The sequence below is a fragment of the Bubalus kerabau genome, chromosome 16, assembly GCF_029407905.1.
Source record: "Bubalus kerabau isolate K-KA32 ecotype Philippines breed swamp buffalo chromosome 16, PCC_UOA_SB_1v2, whole genome shotgun sequence".
Taxonomy (NCBI): domain Eukaryota; kingdom Metazoa; phylum Chordata; class Mammalia; order Artiodactyla; family Bovidae; genus Bubalus; species Bubalus kerabau.
The window spans coordinates 39,528,548-39,545,057 of NC_073639.1; the positions used below are offsets into that span (position 1 = coordinate 39,528,548).

Here is a 16,510-nt window from a genome sequence, read left to right on the forward strand (position 1 = left end):
AACGCACTGTGGCATTATCAAGATCTATATATAAGAAAGTTACAAAAACTACTCTTTAATACTTACTGGAAAAATATAAAGAAAATATTTTCACTAGATTCTAATTCTACTTTGAACCCAAATAAAGCCACACTTAAGCCTCTGGGAAACTATAAATAATATGACAGCTGTCAAAATGCATTAAAGAAACTAACATTTTACAAAATCAAGCACTCTAAATCTATAGATGTACATATACCTGATATCATACTCCAGGTCTGCCCACCAGACCTTGAGAAAATTATTCCTTTCTCTGAGCATATTTCCTCAATTCAACAATGACAATAATATTATAATATCTATTTCACAGAGTTGCTTTAAGGATTAAATGAGATAAAGTAAACCAAGGAACAGCTTGGCCTAGTAATTGATAGCAAATGCCCAAAGAAAGTTATACCAAAAATCTTAGAAGCATAATTATGTCAAAAGAATAGATGCATTTCCAAAAAGTTTTAATTTCTTCTTTGTATCCTTGATGTTTATCAATTTTGACATTTTAAGATACTGATTATACAGAAACACTTACACGACTGTTTCAGCTGTTCATCTGCTTTTTGTGGATAAATTGGATGCCATGTATAATCAATTGTAAGCATGACACTTGGGACAGTCCAGCATTCAACCCAACCAGCCCTTTAAGAGTAAAAAATAAAGTTTCTAGTCAGGTACTTATTCCTTTAATTGTAGACACCAGTTACATATAAACAAATTTTACTATTATTCTCTGAAAGGACTGAAAGCATAATTTTTCCACATTAACACAAAATACTTAAATTGCTAATATTAAATACTTACTTTTCTTGAGTGATGTTCCGCCATTTTGGTTTAACTGTTTTCTGGCCACTTTGACATTCAGCAGGAATACCAGTATCATGAGTCATTTTATTGGGGTGGCAATTCTTTACCAGCATAAATAATGAGTATTTACTAGGGTGGCAATCTGGTAGAAACAAATGAAGGTCAACATCTTCACCCTAAAAAATAGTTTATAATAACCCAAAGTAATAAAACAGGTACAGAAGTTTGTTAGAATACTATTTACAAGCAAGTCTATCTATAATACGCTTGAGAATAAATTCAGTAAAAAATAAATCTGAAAGTGCAAATTTACACTGAATAGTCAGGTAAGTAACTGGAATAAGATTTTACATTATCTGAAATTCTGCTTAGAAAGTCAAGAAAAAAATCAGGGAAACAAACTGCAAAATTTTTAGAGAGCAGTAAGAAGGTTTCCTTGGATATTTCACATATAATTCAGTTTTAAAAAAAAAAACAGAATTATCTAATATAAGCTCAGATGGAATATGCTCAATATTTTCATTAATTTTAAAAATATGATTGTCTATATTTAGTAGGTTTTGGTTCCTCAACTGGCTTTTAAGAATTATATCAAAGGATCTTCACTGAGTTTCACTTTTTTCCCTTACAGGTGCCCTATCTTTGCTCATCTTGATGCCTGGTTTCTTAACAGGCACCACAGTCAGCTTTACTGCCTGGGTCCAAATTCCAACTCAGCCACTCACTAGCTAATGACGAGTTACATAAACTTGCCTCCTCAGTTTCCCATTCCATAAATGCACATAACAACTACTTTAAGAAGGCTGTTCTGAGAATTAAATGAATTACTACACATAAAGCAATTGGAATAGTGTCTGGCACTAAGATGTTAAAAAGTGCTGGCTACTCATACTACTGTTTTTATTTCTTACCACCATAACCTCCATCAATACTACAACTACTATTGACTGTATATACCTTAAAATTAGATGTACCATGAATTTTGAACTCCTCAGAGCTGGCTTTTGGATAAAAGGAAGAAGGGTCCTTGTGTTTATTCCCTGAATTCAAGGGTACAATTAGAAATGAAATACTGTTGATTTTTGAATAATACAGGTGTGAATGCACAAGTCCACTTATGCATGGATTTTTTTTTCAATGGTAAATACTACATTACTATATGCTCTGCAGTTGGTTGAATCTGCAGATCCTGAACCTTGGATACAGAGGAACCAAGGATATGGAGGATCTAAGGAGAACCAACTCTAAGTTGCACATGAATTTTCTGATGGCAGGGAGAGTCAGCACCCCAATCCCCAGACTGTTCAAGGGTCAACTGTACAAAAAAATGTAAAATCTAGCTCACAAACTTAGTAAAACATTAGAGCTACAATAAATTCTTAAGAGAAAATAAAGATTAGTCATAGAGGTTAGAAATGAGCTCTAACAAAATAATTGACTCAAGGAATTATTTTTCATGAGCCAACTTCTTTTTAACTGAAGTACAATATTATTTAATATACTCGTTTTAGTTGCACAACAGAGTATTTCAATGTTTTTATGGATTACACACTACACAAAGTTATGACAAGATATTGATTTTATTCCCTGTGCTCTACATTACATCTCTGTGACCTATTTATTTTATAACTGGTAATTTATACCTTTTAATCTCCTTCACCTATTTCACCCCTCCCCCTTCTAGTAACCATTAGTTTGTTTTTTGTATCTGAGAGTCTATTTCTGCTTTATTCATTCATTTTGTTCTTTAGATTCCAAATATAAGTGAAAACATACAGTATTTGTGTTTCTCTGTCTGACTTATTTCACTATGCATAATACCCATTTCTAGGTCATCTATGTAACAAATGCTACGATCTCATTCTTTTTTAAGGCTAAGTAATACTCCAATGAGTATATATACCACATTTTCTTCATCCACATTCATTCATCTGTCAATGGGCACTAAGGTTGCTTCCATATCCTGGCTACTGTAAATAATGCTGCCATGAATACTGGAGTACACATATGTTTTCAAATTATTGTGCAATTTCTTAGGGGAACTTAGGGAATTTACAGGAGTGGCAGAATATTGCAATTAACTACCAAAAAAAAAAAAAAAAAAACAGAAGCAATTCTGTGACACTAAAGTTAGTGAACAGTGGAGGAAAGCCAAAATACTGCAGGCTGGCAACAGAATGGGCAGGAGAGAATAAAGATAAGCACCAGGAAATCAAACCTATTAATAGACCTTGTGGAACAAACAATGCATCCAATTATACGTACTTTTAAAGAGAACTTGGTATTACATGTAGCTGGAACAAAGTCCGTAAAAGGCAAAGAAAAATCAATGTTTAATGTTTCCCCACAGGCTGCCAGGTACACTGCAAAAAAAGAGAAAAAGAAATTTAATTTCCAAAAAAAAATGAAATAAAAACTGCCTTAACTACATACCTAAACAAAATTAAATTTAACTGCTTAGTTCAATATGAATTCTGAAATAGTTCTCTGAGAGCCTCATAAGACAATGCAAAAAAAGGTCAATTCTAGTACCTATTAAAACTACAAAATCAACACCAATTTTCTTTGTTGATATTTGTCTTAATGAACAGAATATTTAACCTAATTTTTTTAAAGTACCTACCATTTTCCTGTTGTTTAGTGGAACAGTCAATCCAGTTGTGCTGATTAGCTGCCCAAATCATTTCAAATTGATGAAACATGATTTTAAAATTCCATGTATATGGAACAAATGAAAAAATGTCTGGTGCACTATCACTTGACCAGTCTTGAATTAAATCTAAAATAATTGGAGTAGGAGACAAAATGTACAATTAATTGAAATTCAGAAAACAAAAATATTTTAACATCAAAAATGATGTTTTCAATTGTAACTTAAAAGAATTTTTATACAAAAATATTAAAAGGTGATTAAAATGGAGCTAAATTAAGATTGCAGGAGAATTATCAACAACCTCGTATATGCAGATGATACCTCTTGAATGACAGAAAATGAAGAGGAACTTAAGAGCCTCTTGATGAAGGTGAGAGAGGACAGTGAAAAAGCTGGCTCAAAACTCAACATTCAGAAAACTAAGATCATGGCAAACAGATGGGGAAAATGTGGAAACAGTGTCAGATTTCATTTTCTTGGGCTCCAAAATCAATACAGATGGTGACTGCAGCCACTAAATTAAAAAAGTTTGCTCCTTTGAAAAATACCTATGACAAACGTAGACAGTGTATTATAAAGCAGAGACATTACTTTGCTGACAAAGTTCAGTATAGTCAAAGCTATGGTTTTTCCAGTAGTCATGTACAGATGTGAGAGTTGAACCATAAAGAAGGCTGAGTACCTTCTAAAGAACTGACAACTTTCAAACTGTGGTGTTGGAGAAGACTCTTGAGAGTCCCCTGGACAGCAAAGAGATCAAACCAGTCAATACTAAAGGAAATTAATCCTGAATATTCATTGGAAAATCTAATGCTGAAACTGAAGCTCCAATACTTTGACCACTTGATGTGAAGAGCTGACTCACTGGAAAAGACCCTGATGCTGGGAAAGACTGAGGGCAAGAGGAGAAGGAGGCGACAAAGGATGAAATGGTTGGATAGCATCACTGACTCAACGGACATGAGTTTAAGTAAAGTCAGGGAGATAGTGAAGGACAGAAAAGCCTGATGTGCTGCAGTTCATGGGTTCGCAAAGTGTTGGAAATGACTTAGGAACTGAAGTACAACAATAACAAACAGTTTGACAGTAAAAATGCTTACTTACTAATGACAGTTACAGATAAGAAAATTTTTAATGTATTTCATATACATATTATATCTTTAAAGAAACTTAAGAAGATAAAAGAGCAAGAAAATCACCTGATATTCTGCTACTCAAATATCTAATATTGTGGACATATCTCATTCTAGTTTGTTCTCAATGTAAATTTTTATAGTATCCTAAGATGCACATGTTTTATGTATTACTTTTTTTCACTGAACTCAAAATTTTGCCATGTTATTTAATAGACAGTAACAAAGATTTTAATGATAGCTCATTAAAAAGATCTGTAAAGATTTATTTAACCATTTACTGTACTTGGATATTTAGACTTTCTTCAAATTTTTGTTGTAGATGATGTTATTGCATATATTTCCATACAAGATATTTTACATATTCAGAATTATTCTGTCAGGACAGATTTCAAAAGTAGATTTGCTAGATCAAAGTTTATGAATTTTTTAAAGATGGGCTCGATAAAGGACAGAAAAAGTATGGACCTAACAGAAGCAGAAGATATCAAGAAGAGGTGGCAAGAATACACAGAAGAACTGCACAAAAAAGATCGTCATGGCCCAGATTATCACGATGGTGTGATCACTGACCTGGAGCCAGACATCCCAGAATGTGAAGTCAAGCCGGCCTTAGAAAGCATCACTACGAACAAAGAAGTGGAGGTAATGGAATTCCAGTTGAGCTCTTTCAAATCCTGAAAGATGATGTTGTGAAAGCGCTGCACTCAATATGCCAGCAAATTTGGAAAACTCAGCAGTGGCCACAGGACTGGAAAAGGTCAGTTTTCATTCCATTCCCAAAGAAAGGCAATGCCAAAGAATGCTCAAACTACCGCACAACTGTACTCATCTTACACGCTAGTAAAGTAATGCTCAAAATTCTCCAAGCCAGGCTTCAGCAATATGTGAACCGTGAACATCCTGATGTTCAAGCTGGTTTTAGAAAAGGCAGAGGAACCAGAGATCAAATTGCCAACATCTGCTGGATCATGGAAAAAGCAAGAGAGTTCCAGAAAAACATCTATTTCTGTTTTATTGACTATGCCAAAGCCTTTGACTATGCGGATCACAATAAACTGTGGGAAATTCTGAAAGAGATGGGAATACCAGACCACCTGACCTGCCTCTTGAGAAATCTGTATGCAGGTCAGGAAGCATAAGTTAGAACTGGACATGGAACAACAGACTGGTTCCAAATAGGAAAAGGAGTACGTCAAGGCTGTGTATTGTCACCCTGCTTATTTAACTTATATGCAGAGTACATCATGAGAAACGCTGGACTGGAAGAAACACAAGCTGGAATCAAGATTGCCTGGAGAAATATCAATAACCTCAGATATGCAGATGACACCATCCTTACGGCAGAAAGTGAAGAGGAACTAAAAAGCCTCTTGATGAAAGTGAAAGAGGAGAGTAAAAAAGTTGGCTTAAAGCTCAACATTCAGAAAATGAAGATCACGGCATCTGGTCCCATCACTTCATGGGAAATAGATGGGGAAACAGTAGAAACAGTGTCAGACTTTATTTTTGGGGGCTCCAAAATCACTGCAGATGGTGACTGCAGCCATGAAATTAAAAGACGCTTACTCCTTCGAAGGAAAGTTATGTCCAACGTAGATAGCGTATTCAAAAGTAGAGAAATTACTTTGCCAACAAAGGTCTGGCTAGTCAAGGCTATGGATTTTCCTGTGGTCATGTATGGATGTGAGAGTTGGACTGCGAAGAAGGCTGAGTGCCGAAGAATTGATGCTTTTGAACTGTGGTGTTGGAGAAGACTCTTGAGAGTCCCTTGGACTGCAAGGAGATCCAACCAGTCCATTCTGAAGGAGATCAGCCCTGGGATTTCTTTGGAGGGAATGATGCTAAAGCTGAAACTCCAGTACTTTGGCCACCTCATGCAAGAGTTGACTCACTGGAAAAGACTCTGATGCTGGGAGGGATTGGGGGCAAAAGGAGAAGGGGACGACAGAGGATGAGATGGCTGGATGGCATCACTGACTCGATGGACGTGAGTCTGAGTGAACTCCGGGAGTTGGTGATGGACAGGGAGGCCTGGCGTGCTGCGATTCATGGGGTCGCAAAGAGTCGGACACGATTGAGCGACTGAACTGAACTGAACTGAAGGCTATTATAAATCACAAGGACTCCCCAGCTGGCTCAGTGGTATGAAATCTACCTGCCAATGCAGGAGATGCAGGAGACGCAGGTTTGATTCCTGGGTCAGGAAGACCCCCTAGAGAGGGAAATGTCAACCCACTCCAGTATTCTTTCCTGGGAAATCCTGTGGACAGAGGCGCCTGGAGAGCTACAGTCCATAGGGTCGCAAAGAGTTGAACACGACTGAGTGACTAAGCAACAATAAATCACAAACTGCTTTCCAAAAGTAGTAGATCAATTTATGTTATTAAAAATGTATGGTCAACTATCTGTTTCACTGTACCTGTTCCTGCATTATATTTCTTTCTACCTCTATTTTTATTTTTTTGATGGCAGCTGGGGTGCTGCAGCTTGATTTCTGATAACTGAAAAATGATATCTCAGTTTAATTGAATATTTTAGTTACAAGGAGGGTTGAATATTTTTTCATGTCACTTTATTCACAAAACAAATATCTACAGAATGTCTACTGTGTGCACACTCTGTTCTAGACCCTGGGAATACAATGTGAGCAAAACAAAGTCTTGGCTGTAGAATTACAGTCAATCAGCTTTACTGACTGCTGATTTACTGTACTGCTGCATTAGATGGTTTATTTGTTGCTCTTCAAAATTGTGTTCATATATTTTGTCTGCATATCCTTTCATACTTAAATATTTTTTTAAACCCAACAGGCAAAAGCTCTTTATACTATATAAAGATGTCACAGTGCTTTTCCTTCTGGCATTCACATCATTTGCATGTATTGTATACTCACAGGAATCACATTCTTTAATAAATCATATCCTCCTAAAGGTGTCAAGCTCATCTTTGTACACTCAGTACATAATACAGTGCTACAAAATCAGAACTTTGTGTATTTGATGGAGACAAGCAAGTACCATTGTTATAACACAAACTCTTGACAACCAGATAGTCCTGGGTTTATATTCTGGCTTATCATTTTACGAGTTATATAATCTTGAACAAATGACTGAAATTCTATTGGTCTTCTCTTTTACAAAATGGGGACAACTGCACAGACTTACTGTGAAAATTGAGGGGATAATAAGTGAACTTTTAGCACAGAAACTGTCACAAGATAGCACATGAATGGTGGCACTTATTAAAGATATTCTAAGAAAAATAATAGGCAAAATTAATTATAAATTTAAAGTCATTTTCCTTGAATTTTAAAGGATATCTTTAAAGGGGAAATATTAGATTCAGTAAAGAACTCAGAAGTCAAATATCATATGAACTCATTTTAAAAATAACTGCAACATACAGAAACTTGTACACATATATTAAATCCTCTCGGGAAAATGACAAAATAATTTAATATCAAGTTTCAATAAAAATTAATATTAATAAGATGCAGAATTTTACTATATCAGCAATAAAAGGCATATGACCAATTAACCTATTCTGAGACTAGAGACAGGAAAATTCCACTTAATTTTACTTTATTTTACATACATTTTTATTTCTTTTAAAAAGCAATCCCAATAGTTCATCATATCTTACAGTATCTATGCTTACTTCTAAAACTTTATTTCTACATACTATTGTACCTAACTATCCTGACTGCATCATCACTGGCTTTAACACAATGGTCAGCACTCAGGAGGTGCCCAAACGTCATCTCTGTGATTAACCAACTACACAAAACAAAATTTATCACTCATCAAGTTGTTTTTCCTCATGCTTTTTCCTCATAAACATGCTTGGTTCTGCACTTTTATTCAAATTATTCATCCCTTCTAAAATAAACACACTCTTTGGTAACCTCTTTGTTAAGGAAAATGCTAACCATCTTTAACAATAACATGACCATACAGAGAGAACAAGGGTCTATAGTCAAAAAATTGTTCTTAAATGTCTCTCCCACTTATTGGCTTCATGAGTCTGCCCAAGTTGTTGAATGTTTCTTCAACCTCCTCACCATTAACTCAGGGATAACAGTAACAGCTCTCTTTTCAGAGTTGTGAAGGTGATAAAAATGAATATGCTTTGGAATGTTTTATGAAAACACTATGCAAATTTTCATTAATGTTACTGAGTTCATTTACAAAGATTATTTCAGATCTTAATGCCCTTCCTTACTTTCTCTAATTGCCTTCCGATCATGGGGATTTCCTCTGTATTCACATCTTACATGTACTTGTTAGGGTCACAATTCATGGCTGTGCAATATACTTGAGATTGATAAATAAAGATATGCACATAAGCGATGTGCTTAGTTGCTCAGTCGTGTCTGACTCTTTGCAACCCTCTGGACCGTAGATTGCCAGGCTCCTCTGTCCATGGGATTTTTCAGGCAAGAATACTGGAGTGGGTTACCATTTCCTTCTCTAGGGGATCTTCCCGACCCAGGGATCAAACCTGCCTCTCTTGTCTCCTCTGCACTGCAGATGGATTCTTTAACAGCTGAGCCATCAGGGAAATCTAGACCACATTAGTTGGAGGTTAAATAGCAAGGGAGAGTTCTAGGGTGGACCTTGGACCACTGGAATGGTTGGATGTTACACCATAAGGGCAGTGAAGCTGCTGTGGGAGGGTGAGAGGTGAAAGTACAGGAGAAGGCTGGATGTTAGACTGCAGGTCAAGGGCATGACCACAGTGGAAAGTTCAGAGGTTAGACCACAACAGAAGGGCTTGAGGTTAGACTACAGCAGAAAGCTGGAGACTGGCTAGATGTGAGACCCCAGATAGAGTGAAGCAGATCACCCATGTAGAAGAGAGGGTGGCTGCAGGGGGAGGGCCGTGGTCAGGGGAGCAGTGGGAGGGTGCAGATAGGTCATGGGGATGGATCCAGGCTGGGCTATAAGGAAGGGACAGAGTCAGAGTTAGAGGAAGGAAAGACCTAAGTGTGGGGAACTGAGGGAGGCCAGAGGGATGGGGGTGACAGACGCTGCAGCTAAGTCCCCTTTGCCCCTGGTTTTGAGCCCCCAGCCCACCTCCTTCTTGACCTACAGGAATCACACGCTGCCCTCCATGCCCAGAAGGGGGCCTGGAGCCAAGACTCCCTTGCTCGAAGGTAGGCTCAGGCTCCAGAGCTCCCTCTCCCGATACCCTCCTAATTTTCTACAGGTTGAGATCATGGTTTATATTTGTTTTGAATCATTATTCATAAGAGACTCTCAGCTTATAGTGGTTGCATTTATTTAGTTGATACTACTAATTAAAAGGCTGAAATATAATTGCTAATGAAATAAACAAAAATTCAAATAATCTACTAATCTAAGGAAACCAATGTAATTTTATCATTATTAGTCAATTTCTATTTTAATATCTTACAAGTTTTTCAAGTATCTTATCTACAATTTCAATATATTCTGCAGTACAGTTTCCCCACCAGCTTACACAACATCTTTACTGATAAATATTAAAAATTATGGTAACAAAATATTTTTACTAGGAACCTCAAAAACTATTTCCAATATGTATTTCTTTTTAAACCAAAAAATGCTCTTATTACCAGATGGTTTTACCAAATAAATTTACCGGAAAAAGGAAGGTTTTTGATGCTTGATGCTTAATTATTGATAAGTCAAGCATACTAAATATCAGTAAATATACAGAATTTTTGAAAAATTCAGCTAAACATGAACTAATAGGCAATTTATTAACTACATGCATTTCAAATATACATGGAATTTTTTTCAATGGTAATGGACCAAACTATAAAACATGTCTCAACAAATATTGGGAATGGAAAAAAAAAAGTTGTGAAGTTGGTAATCTAAATATTAGTCTGGGAAAAAACCTCATTTTCAACTTACTTTATAATTAAGTAAGTTGTAATAATTACTTAAATGCTTAATTACTTATAATTAATTAAGTAATACAGTAATTAAGTAATTACTATATAATTACAACTTGCTTTATAATTTGCTGGCCTATTTGTTAGGCCAGCAAAAGTCGCTCAGTCGTGTCCAACTCTTTGCGACCCCTCAGACTGTATATAGTCCATGGATTTCTTCAGGCTAGAATACTGGAGTAGGTAGCCATTCTCTTCTCCGGGGATCTTCCAAACCCAGGGATTGAACCCAGGTCTCCCACATTGAAGGTGGATTTTTTACCGGATGAGTCACCAGAGAAACCCAAGAATACTGGAGTGGGTAGCCTATCCCCCCTCCCGCGAGATCTTCCCAACCCAGGAATCAAACTGGGGTTCCCTGCATTGCAGGTGGATACTTTACCAGATGAGCTACCAGGAAAGCTACACCCTATAAAATATCCATCAAGTGGTACTGGGATTGTAATACTATTATAATGTCGTGTTCTTCTCTTAGAGTAAATATAAGTCAATTTCACTATTGCCAGTAAAGACTTCACTTCTGCCTTTATTTTGAATCTTTCGTTCTTGAGGCAGCTCTATAATGTTTTTATCATGAGGTGATCTTTGTCTCACATTGAAATTGCTTATGAACAATTTTAGCTCACTAATACCTAATGTGAGAATGGTTCATGAGACATACAAATAGATAATTTATTTTCTGCAAAAATCTGTCAATAAAGAAATGTAAAACTGAGAAAAGAGAAAAGCAATTCAAACACTATGACCAAGTGTATTTTCTCCAAGATTAGACTAATATTACTCTATCTTTTTTAAAGAATAAAAAAGTTTTTAAAGGATTCTAGAAAGATTTCTGGGGGTTTCTTAGGTGGTGCAGCGGCAAAGAATCCTCCTGCCAATGCAGGTGATACAGGTTCGATCCCTGGGTTGGAAAGATCCCCTGGAGAAGGAAATGGCAACCCACTCCAGTGTTCTTGCCTGGAAAATCCCATCAACAGAGTTGCCTGGTGAGTTACTAGTCCATGGGGTCGCAGAGTAAGACACTACTGAGCATGCACACGGCAGCAGAAAGATTTCAGAAGTAATACATCTAAATATTACAGTTGTTAAATCTGGGAAATGCGAACTTAAGCTTTGTACCTTTCTACATTTTAAATATTTCTCCAAATCAATTTTAGAAAAAAAGTAACTCAAAAATTAATTTCAACAGATAGAAGCATAAAGATTAGAGTTAGAGAAAGAAAAAGATTCAAGAAAAACACAATTATAATTTAAGAAATGAGTACTTGTTTAATAAAATATTCAGTCTAAATGTAAGCACGACTACAAAATAAACATTAAATCTTGAGGAATTTATACTTCTATCTAACTATTCTTAGCATTACTGTGTCTGAGATTGTGAAATCTGGAGGAAACACAATGTAAAGTATAACATGCTTGAAAATGTTGGGTTTTTTAAGTTTAAATAAATTAAATAATTTATAATCTAAAAAATCTAAAATAAAGAAACTGTCTGTGACAATGTAGAAGGGTGGGGTGGGGAGGGAGGTGGGAGGAAGGTTCAGGAGGGAGGGGACACAGTTGCACCTATGGATGATTCTTGTTGATGTATGACAGAAAACCACAAAATTCTGTAAAGCAATTATCCTTCAATTAAAAAAATTCTGGACCTTTAAAAAAAATAATAAAATAAAATAAAATAAAGAAACTGGAATCTACTTTAAAAGACAAGCAAAGTTAGAAATGACAAAATATTAAGTGAGAAGGAAAAGAAGTTATTTATATAAAAACAGATTCTTGGGCCAGACTATTGGGTTGGAATTCTAACCTGACCTAGTCAACCTAAACCTGGACAAAGTGCTTAACCACTCTGTAACTGACTACCCTCTTCTATAAAATAATGATAATAAAATTGACCTCAGAGAGTTATTATAGAAGTTAAATGATTTAATATGTGAAACTGCTTAAAACAGAGACAGACACTAATACACACTAAGTTCTAGATATATATATTTTTTTCATAAACCTGAAATAAGTATTCATTGTCCAGCTTCACTGACAAAAGCTTAACTTTCTGGGACTCTGTCAAAGTTTCTACTACTGAGACCTTGAAACCTGAATCCTGGAGAAGAATCATGTAACTCATCTCTATTTCATTGATAAGGTACTGAAGCTTAAACAATTAAACAATTTGGCCCACATCATATTACTAGTAAATAATGTCACGACAGGACTACCTATGCATATCTTAATCACTGCTATACCCACAAATAAACAACTGGTGGGTGGACAAACAAATGGATAAATGTAGCAATCAGTCAAACAAATATCAGAAATTCTGGGGTAGCCGCTGATCCTGGAAAAGCAGACTGATTCTGTTTGGTTAAACTTCTTACAGAAAGGCTAAAAAGATGCTTACTTTTATGTAATAATTTAAATTACTGTAGTGATTAAACATTTATGTTATTCAGAGACTAAGACTACACATTCCCATACTCATAAAATGTAATAAGTAGCTATCATAACATGCTGCAAGAAATAAAAGAATTTTTCCAACTAACGATAGTATCAATTCAATTATACAACATCAACAGAAAGGAGTTAAGTAGGGACTCTGAATACAAAAACATATTTGATTATGTGAATATATTGTCTGTGGATTATAATAATTAAAACAAAATAATAAATCCACTATGATGCCTAATTCATAAAGAGGAAAAAACCAATTCATTCTCCCCATCTAACTCCCCCATTAGAGTGACACAAAAAAGAATTCTTGCACTTCCTTCCAAGGTCAATTTTGGGTTCCCAGTTTCCTTCTATGGGTTAAAAGACAGCACAGAACATATATATTTAAATTTTTCCTCTAATAATCTCAGCCCCAAAAGAAGTATAAAAGTGAAAAAGTATGAATTGTGTCATTAAGTCTCTATGTTGAATCTAAAAGCAAAACTTAATTAATATAAACAAATTCTCTCTGATAAATCTCACTGTATTTTTACTTATTAGAAAATTACCTGTGAAAAAATTCTTCTGTGCAAAGATGAAGTGGTAGGTGGCTTTATAAACCTCTAATTCACACTGCCACGTTTGTGGCATGTTCCATATTCGGGGGTAGCTGGCATTGATGTGAAACTGCAAACCAAATGTTAAGCAAAATGTTAGATGTTAAAACATGACATTGTGTGAACAGCATTAGAAATGAACTCACACAAACTGGTAATTAAAACTTATTTTCCTACCGAGTTGAACAGAGGGTCCTATACAGATTTTCAAATTGCTGTGGCTAAAGGTCAGTACCCATGGTTACATCCAGCTCATGAAATACTAAGCCATGATGTGGCCAAAAAAGGTTAAGAACAAATCAGGCTACAGTTTTGATACTGTAGCTAAACAAAGAGAGTAACCTCATTAATTCTTCTTTAAACTTAATCTATTAAGTGAGAGGCTCAGGGTCAAGGAGGGTAGAGTGCAATGCACCCTGTCACACAGAAGTTTGGCCACCAGTGCCTCCTGGCTTCTCATTTGACAGCACAGTAGTTATAAACCTGACATGGTGCTCTGTATATATTTCACCTGCTAAGACTTGGCAATTCTCCAAAGGCAAGAGCTGCCTGACCAGGAATAGCATTATTGCACAGTACCATTTATCAGCAATAGCTCAGGAATTCATTAAAATGCTAAATATGTCAGTTTAACACATATTTATAGTACTCAATATATTCTTGGATAACTGTAAAATTTTCCTCTTAATTTACATATATTGTGTAAATGTGCTTGTTTAGATAAACAATTAAGGACCTAATGATACCATCTAAATAAAACAATCCTCTCTGAATATTAGTTATTCCACACAGTAAATTTGGTTATTATTTTTATCCCTGAGAAAAAATAACAATCAGCTTGATTAATGAGTTCCTAGCCTGCAATTTTTAATCATAAGTGTTTCCACATTAATTCTGTTTCTAATGTGGTGCAATTTAGGGTATCAATAAGATTTTCTTCCTTGTACTTTATTCATCAAGTAAAAAGGACAGTGAACTATTAACCTTGAGAAAGAATCTGATGGGGCCAGGAAACATACAGTAAAAATTTATCTAATTATTTACAGCACAGGAGAGTGTCCAGCCATACAATAAAGTTTAAAAAAAAATTTCTAACAACTTCTCAAATTTTTAAAGGCCAAAAACCCATGTGTTGCTGCCTTATATTCATTTCCCCTAAAAGAAGAGCAATAGGGAGAGGCCAAAAGGAATCCAAAGCATTGAGAATCTACTCTTCTTCCCAAAAATATGGGCAAGAGCGCCTGGTGGTTCCTGAGTAAGAAGACAGATCATTTGATGACTTGACCATTAAAATTTTATATTAAAAAATAAAACCCAAATTTGTATTTTATAGGTATATGCATATCATCATATACGTAAGACTTACTGCTAACATTTCTGCTTCTAAGAGAGTCCGGTATTGCATGCTCGTAGTGGCATCAACATGTAACAGCTGTCCTTTAATCGCAGGGGTATAACCTAAAATAGGTGAAAACATAAAAAATAAGAACCTAAAAAAATAGATAATTAAAATTTTCAGAAACTGGAAACAAATTCCCCCACCACCCAAAGAAGGAATTCCTGAAAATTGGTGATTAGTTACTATTTAAATACACTTCCAATAATGTAGACTATGCTATCTAATCCATAACCTTTCTCACTTTGGACAGCTCTGATGGAAAAAAAAAGTTCCATTTTCATATAATATCTATCCTGATCTTGCTTTCTAATGCAAAACTACAAGTCTATTTTCTAAATGATTAATAAGCAAGTTTTTAAGACTGCTCCCATGATTTTTTTTTCCCCATTAACTCAAGGGTACATATATTCATCATTTTCAACTACTCATTATATAGTGAGTTTCTGAACAACAGCTATTCCTTACATAATGACAGTTATCAAACAACACAGCCCTTTTTTGAATAAAAGCAGAAAAGTTCAGAGTATTTCACTTCTTTTTTTGATGGACTGTCCTCCTATGAACACTAAAACTATGATCATTATTATATGGTTAATTCAACATGCATCCCACTCTGGGCATTTTTTCCCCCAAACACCTGAATCTTTTGGGGAAGTTTTAAATGTTTTGTTATTATCTAAGACTTCAGTCTATTTTTCTCTCTGAAGATACTCATCTTAAAAGCCATCTAACCTTTACCAGGCTTCCTGGTGACTCAGTGGTAAAGAATCCTCCTGTCAATGCAGGAGATGTGGGTTCGATCCCTGGGTCAGAAAGATCCTCTGGAGAAGGAAATGGCAACTCACACCAGAATTCTTGCCTGGGAAATTCCATGGATAGAGGAGCCTGGCAGGCTATAGTCCACGGGGTTGCAAAAGAGTTGGACATGACCAAGCAACTAAACAACAACTTTACCAAGAATCTGACTGGGTTTTCCTTAGACCTTTGCTCATGTAGTTCCACAGTCACTGTGCTGTGGCACTTCCCATGAATTCATGATAGGTCCAGATGATGATGCCTCAGTCCTCAGATGGCCCCTTTACCCCTGTGCACCAATAACTGTACCCCTAAAAAATATGTACAAATATTATCCTATTTGCATCATCAGTTTAAAAAAGGCAAAAGCACTCCCTTAACTGAACTAGTCTCAATTTTATGCAACACCCAATTGTCTTTCCCCTACAGAATTACCTAGATGTCAGTAATTAAGGCTATCCTAAAAGATGCTACTTTCCAACCGACTACTCTGAATCCTAGAGAATCTCAATATCTGCTTTAAGATTTAGTATGATTATTCTTTTAAAAGTAACTAAGATAAGGTTTAGTTCTTCACTATAATAGCTCTAAAGTTAAAGGGAAAAGATACTACCTCATTTTAAATCACTTTTTCGATTAATTATCTAAGCAGGCAGACTCAACTGCTATCTTTTTAACACAAACTAATAAATCTAGTCAACCCCTTTG

At 35.6% G+C, this 16,510-nt stretch overlaps 1 protein-coding gene across 3 annotated transcripts in view; it reads right to left on the minus strand.

Moving 5' to 3' along the window:
* Nucleotides 1-16,510, minus strand: part of BLTP1 (bridge-like lipid transfer protein family member 1) — a 207,168-nt gene that overhangs the window by 141,219 nt on the left and 49,439 nt on the right. For all 3 annotated transcript variants that reach the window (XM_055550342.1, XM_055550341.1, XM_055550340.1), the window contains exons 14-19: nucleotides 14,975-15,066; nucleotides 13,561-13,678; nucleotides 3,461-3,616; nucleotides 3,103-3,200; nucleotides 835-1,013; nucleotides 566-672 (exon numbers count right to left, since the gene is read on the minus strand). In XM_055550342.1, the coding sequence (XP_055406317.1) occupies nucleotides 566-672; nucleotides 835-1,013; nucleotides 3,103-3,200; nucleotides 3,461-3,616; nucleotides 13,561-13,678; nucleotides 14,975-15,066 (750 nt within the window). The remainder of the gene's footprint in view (nucleotides 1-565; nucleotides 673-834; nucleotides 1,014-3,102; nucleotides 3,201-3,460; nucleotides 3,617-13,560; nucleotides 13,679-14,974; nucleotides 15,067-16,510) is intronic.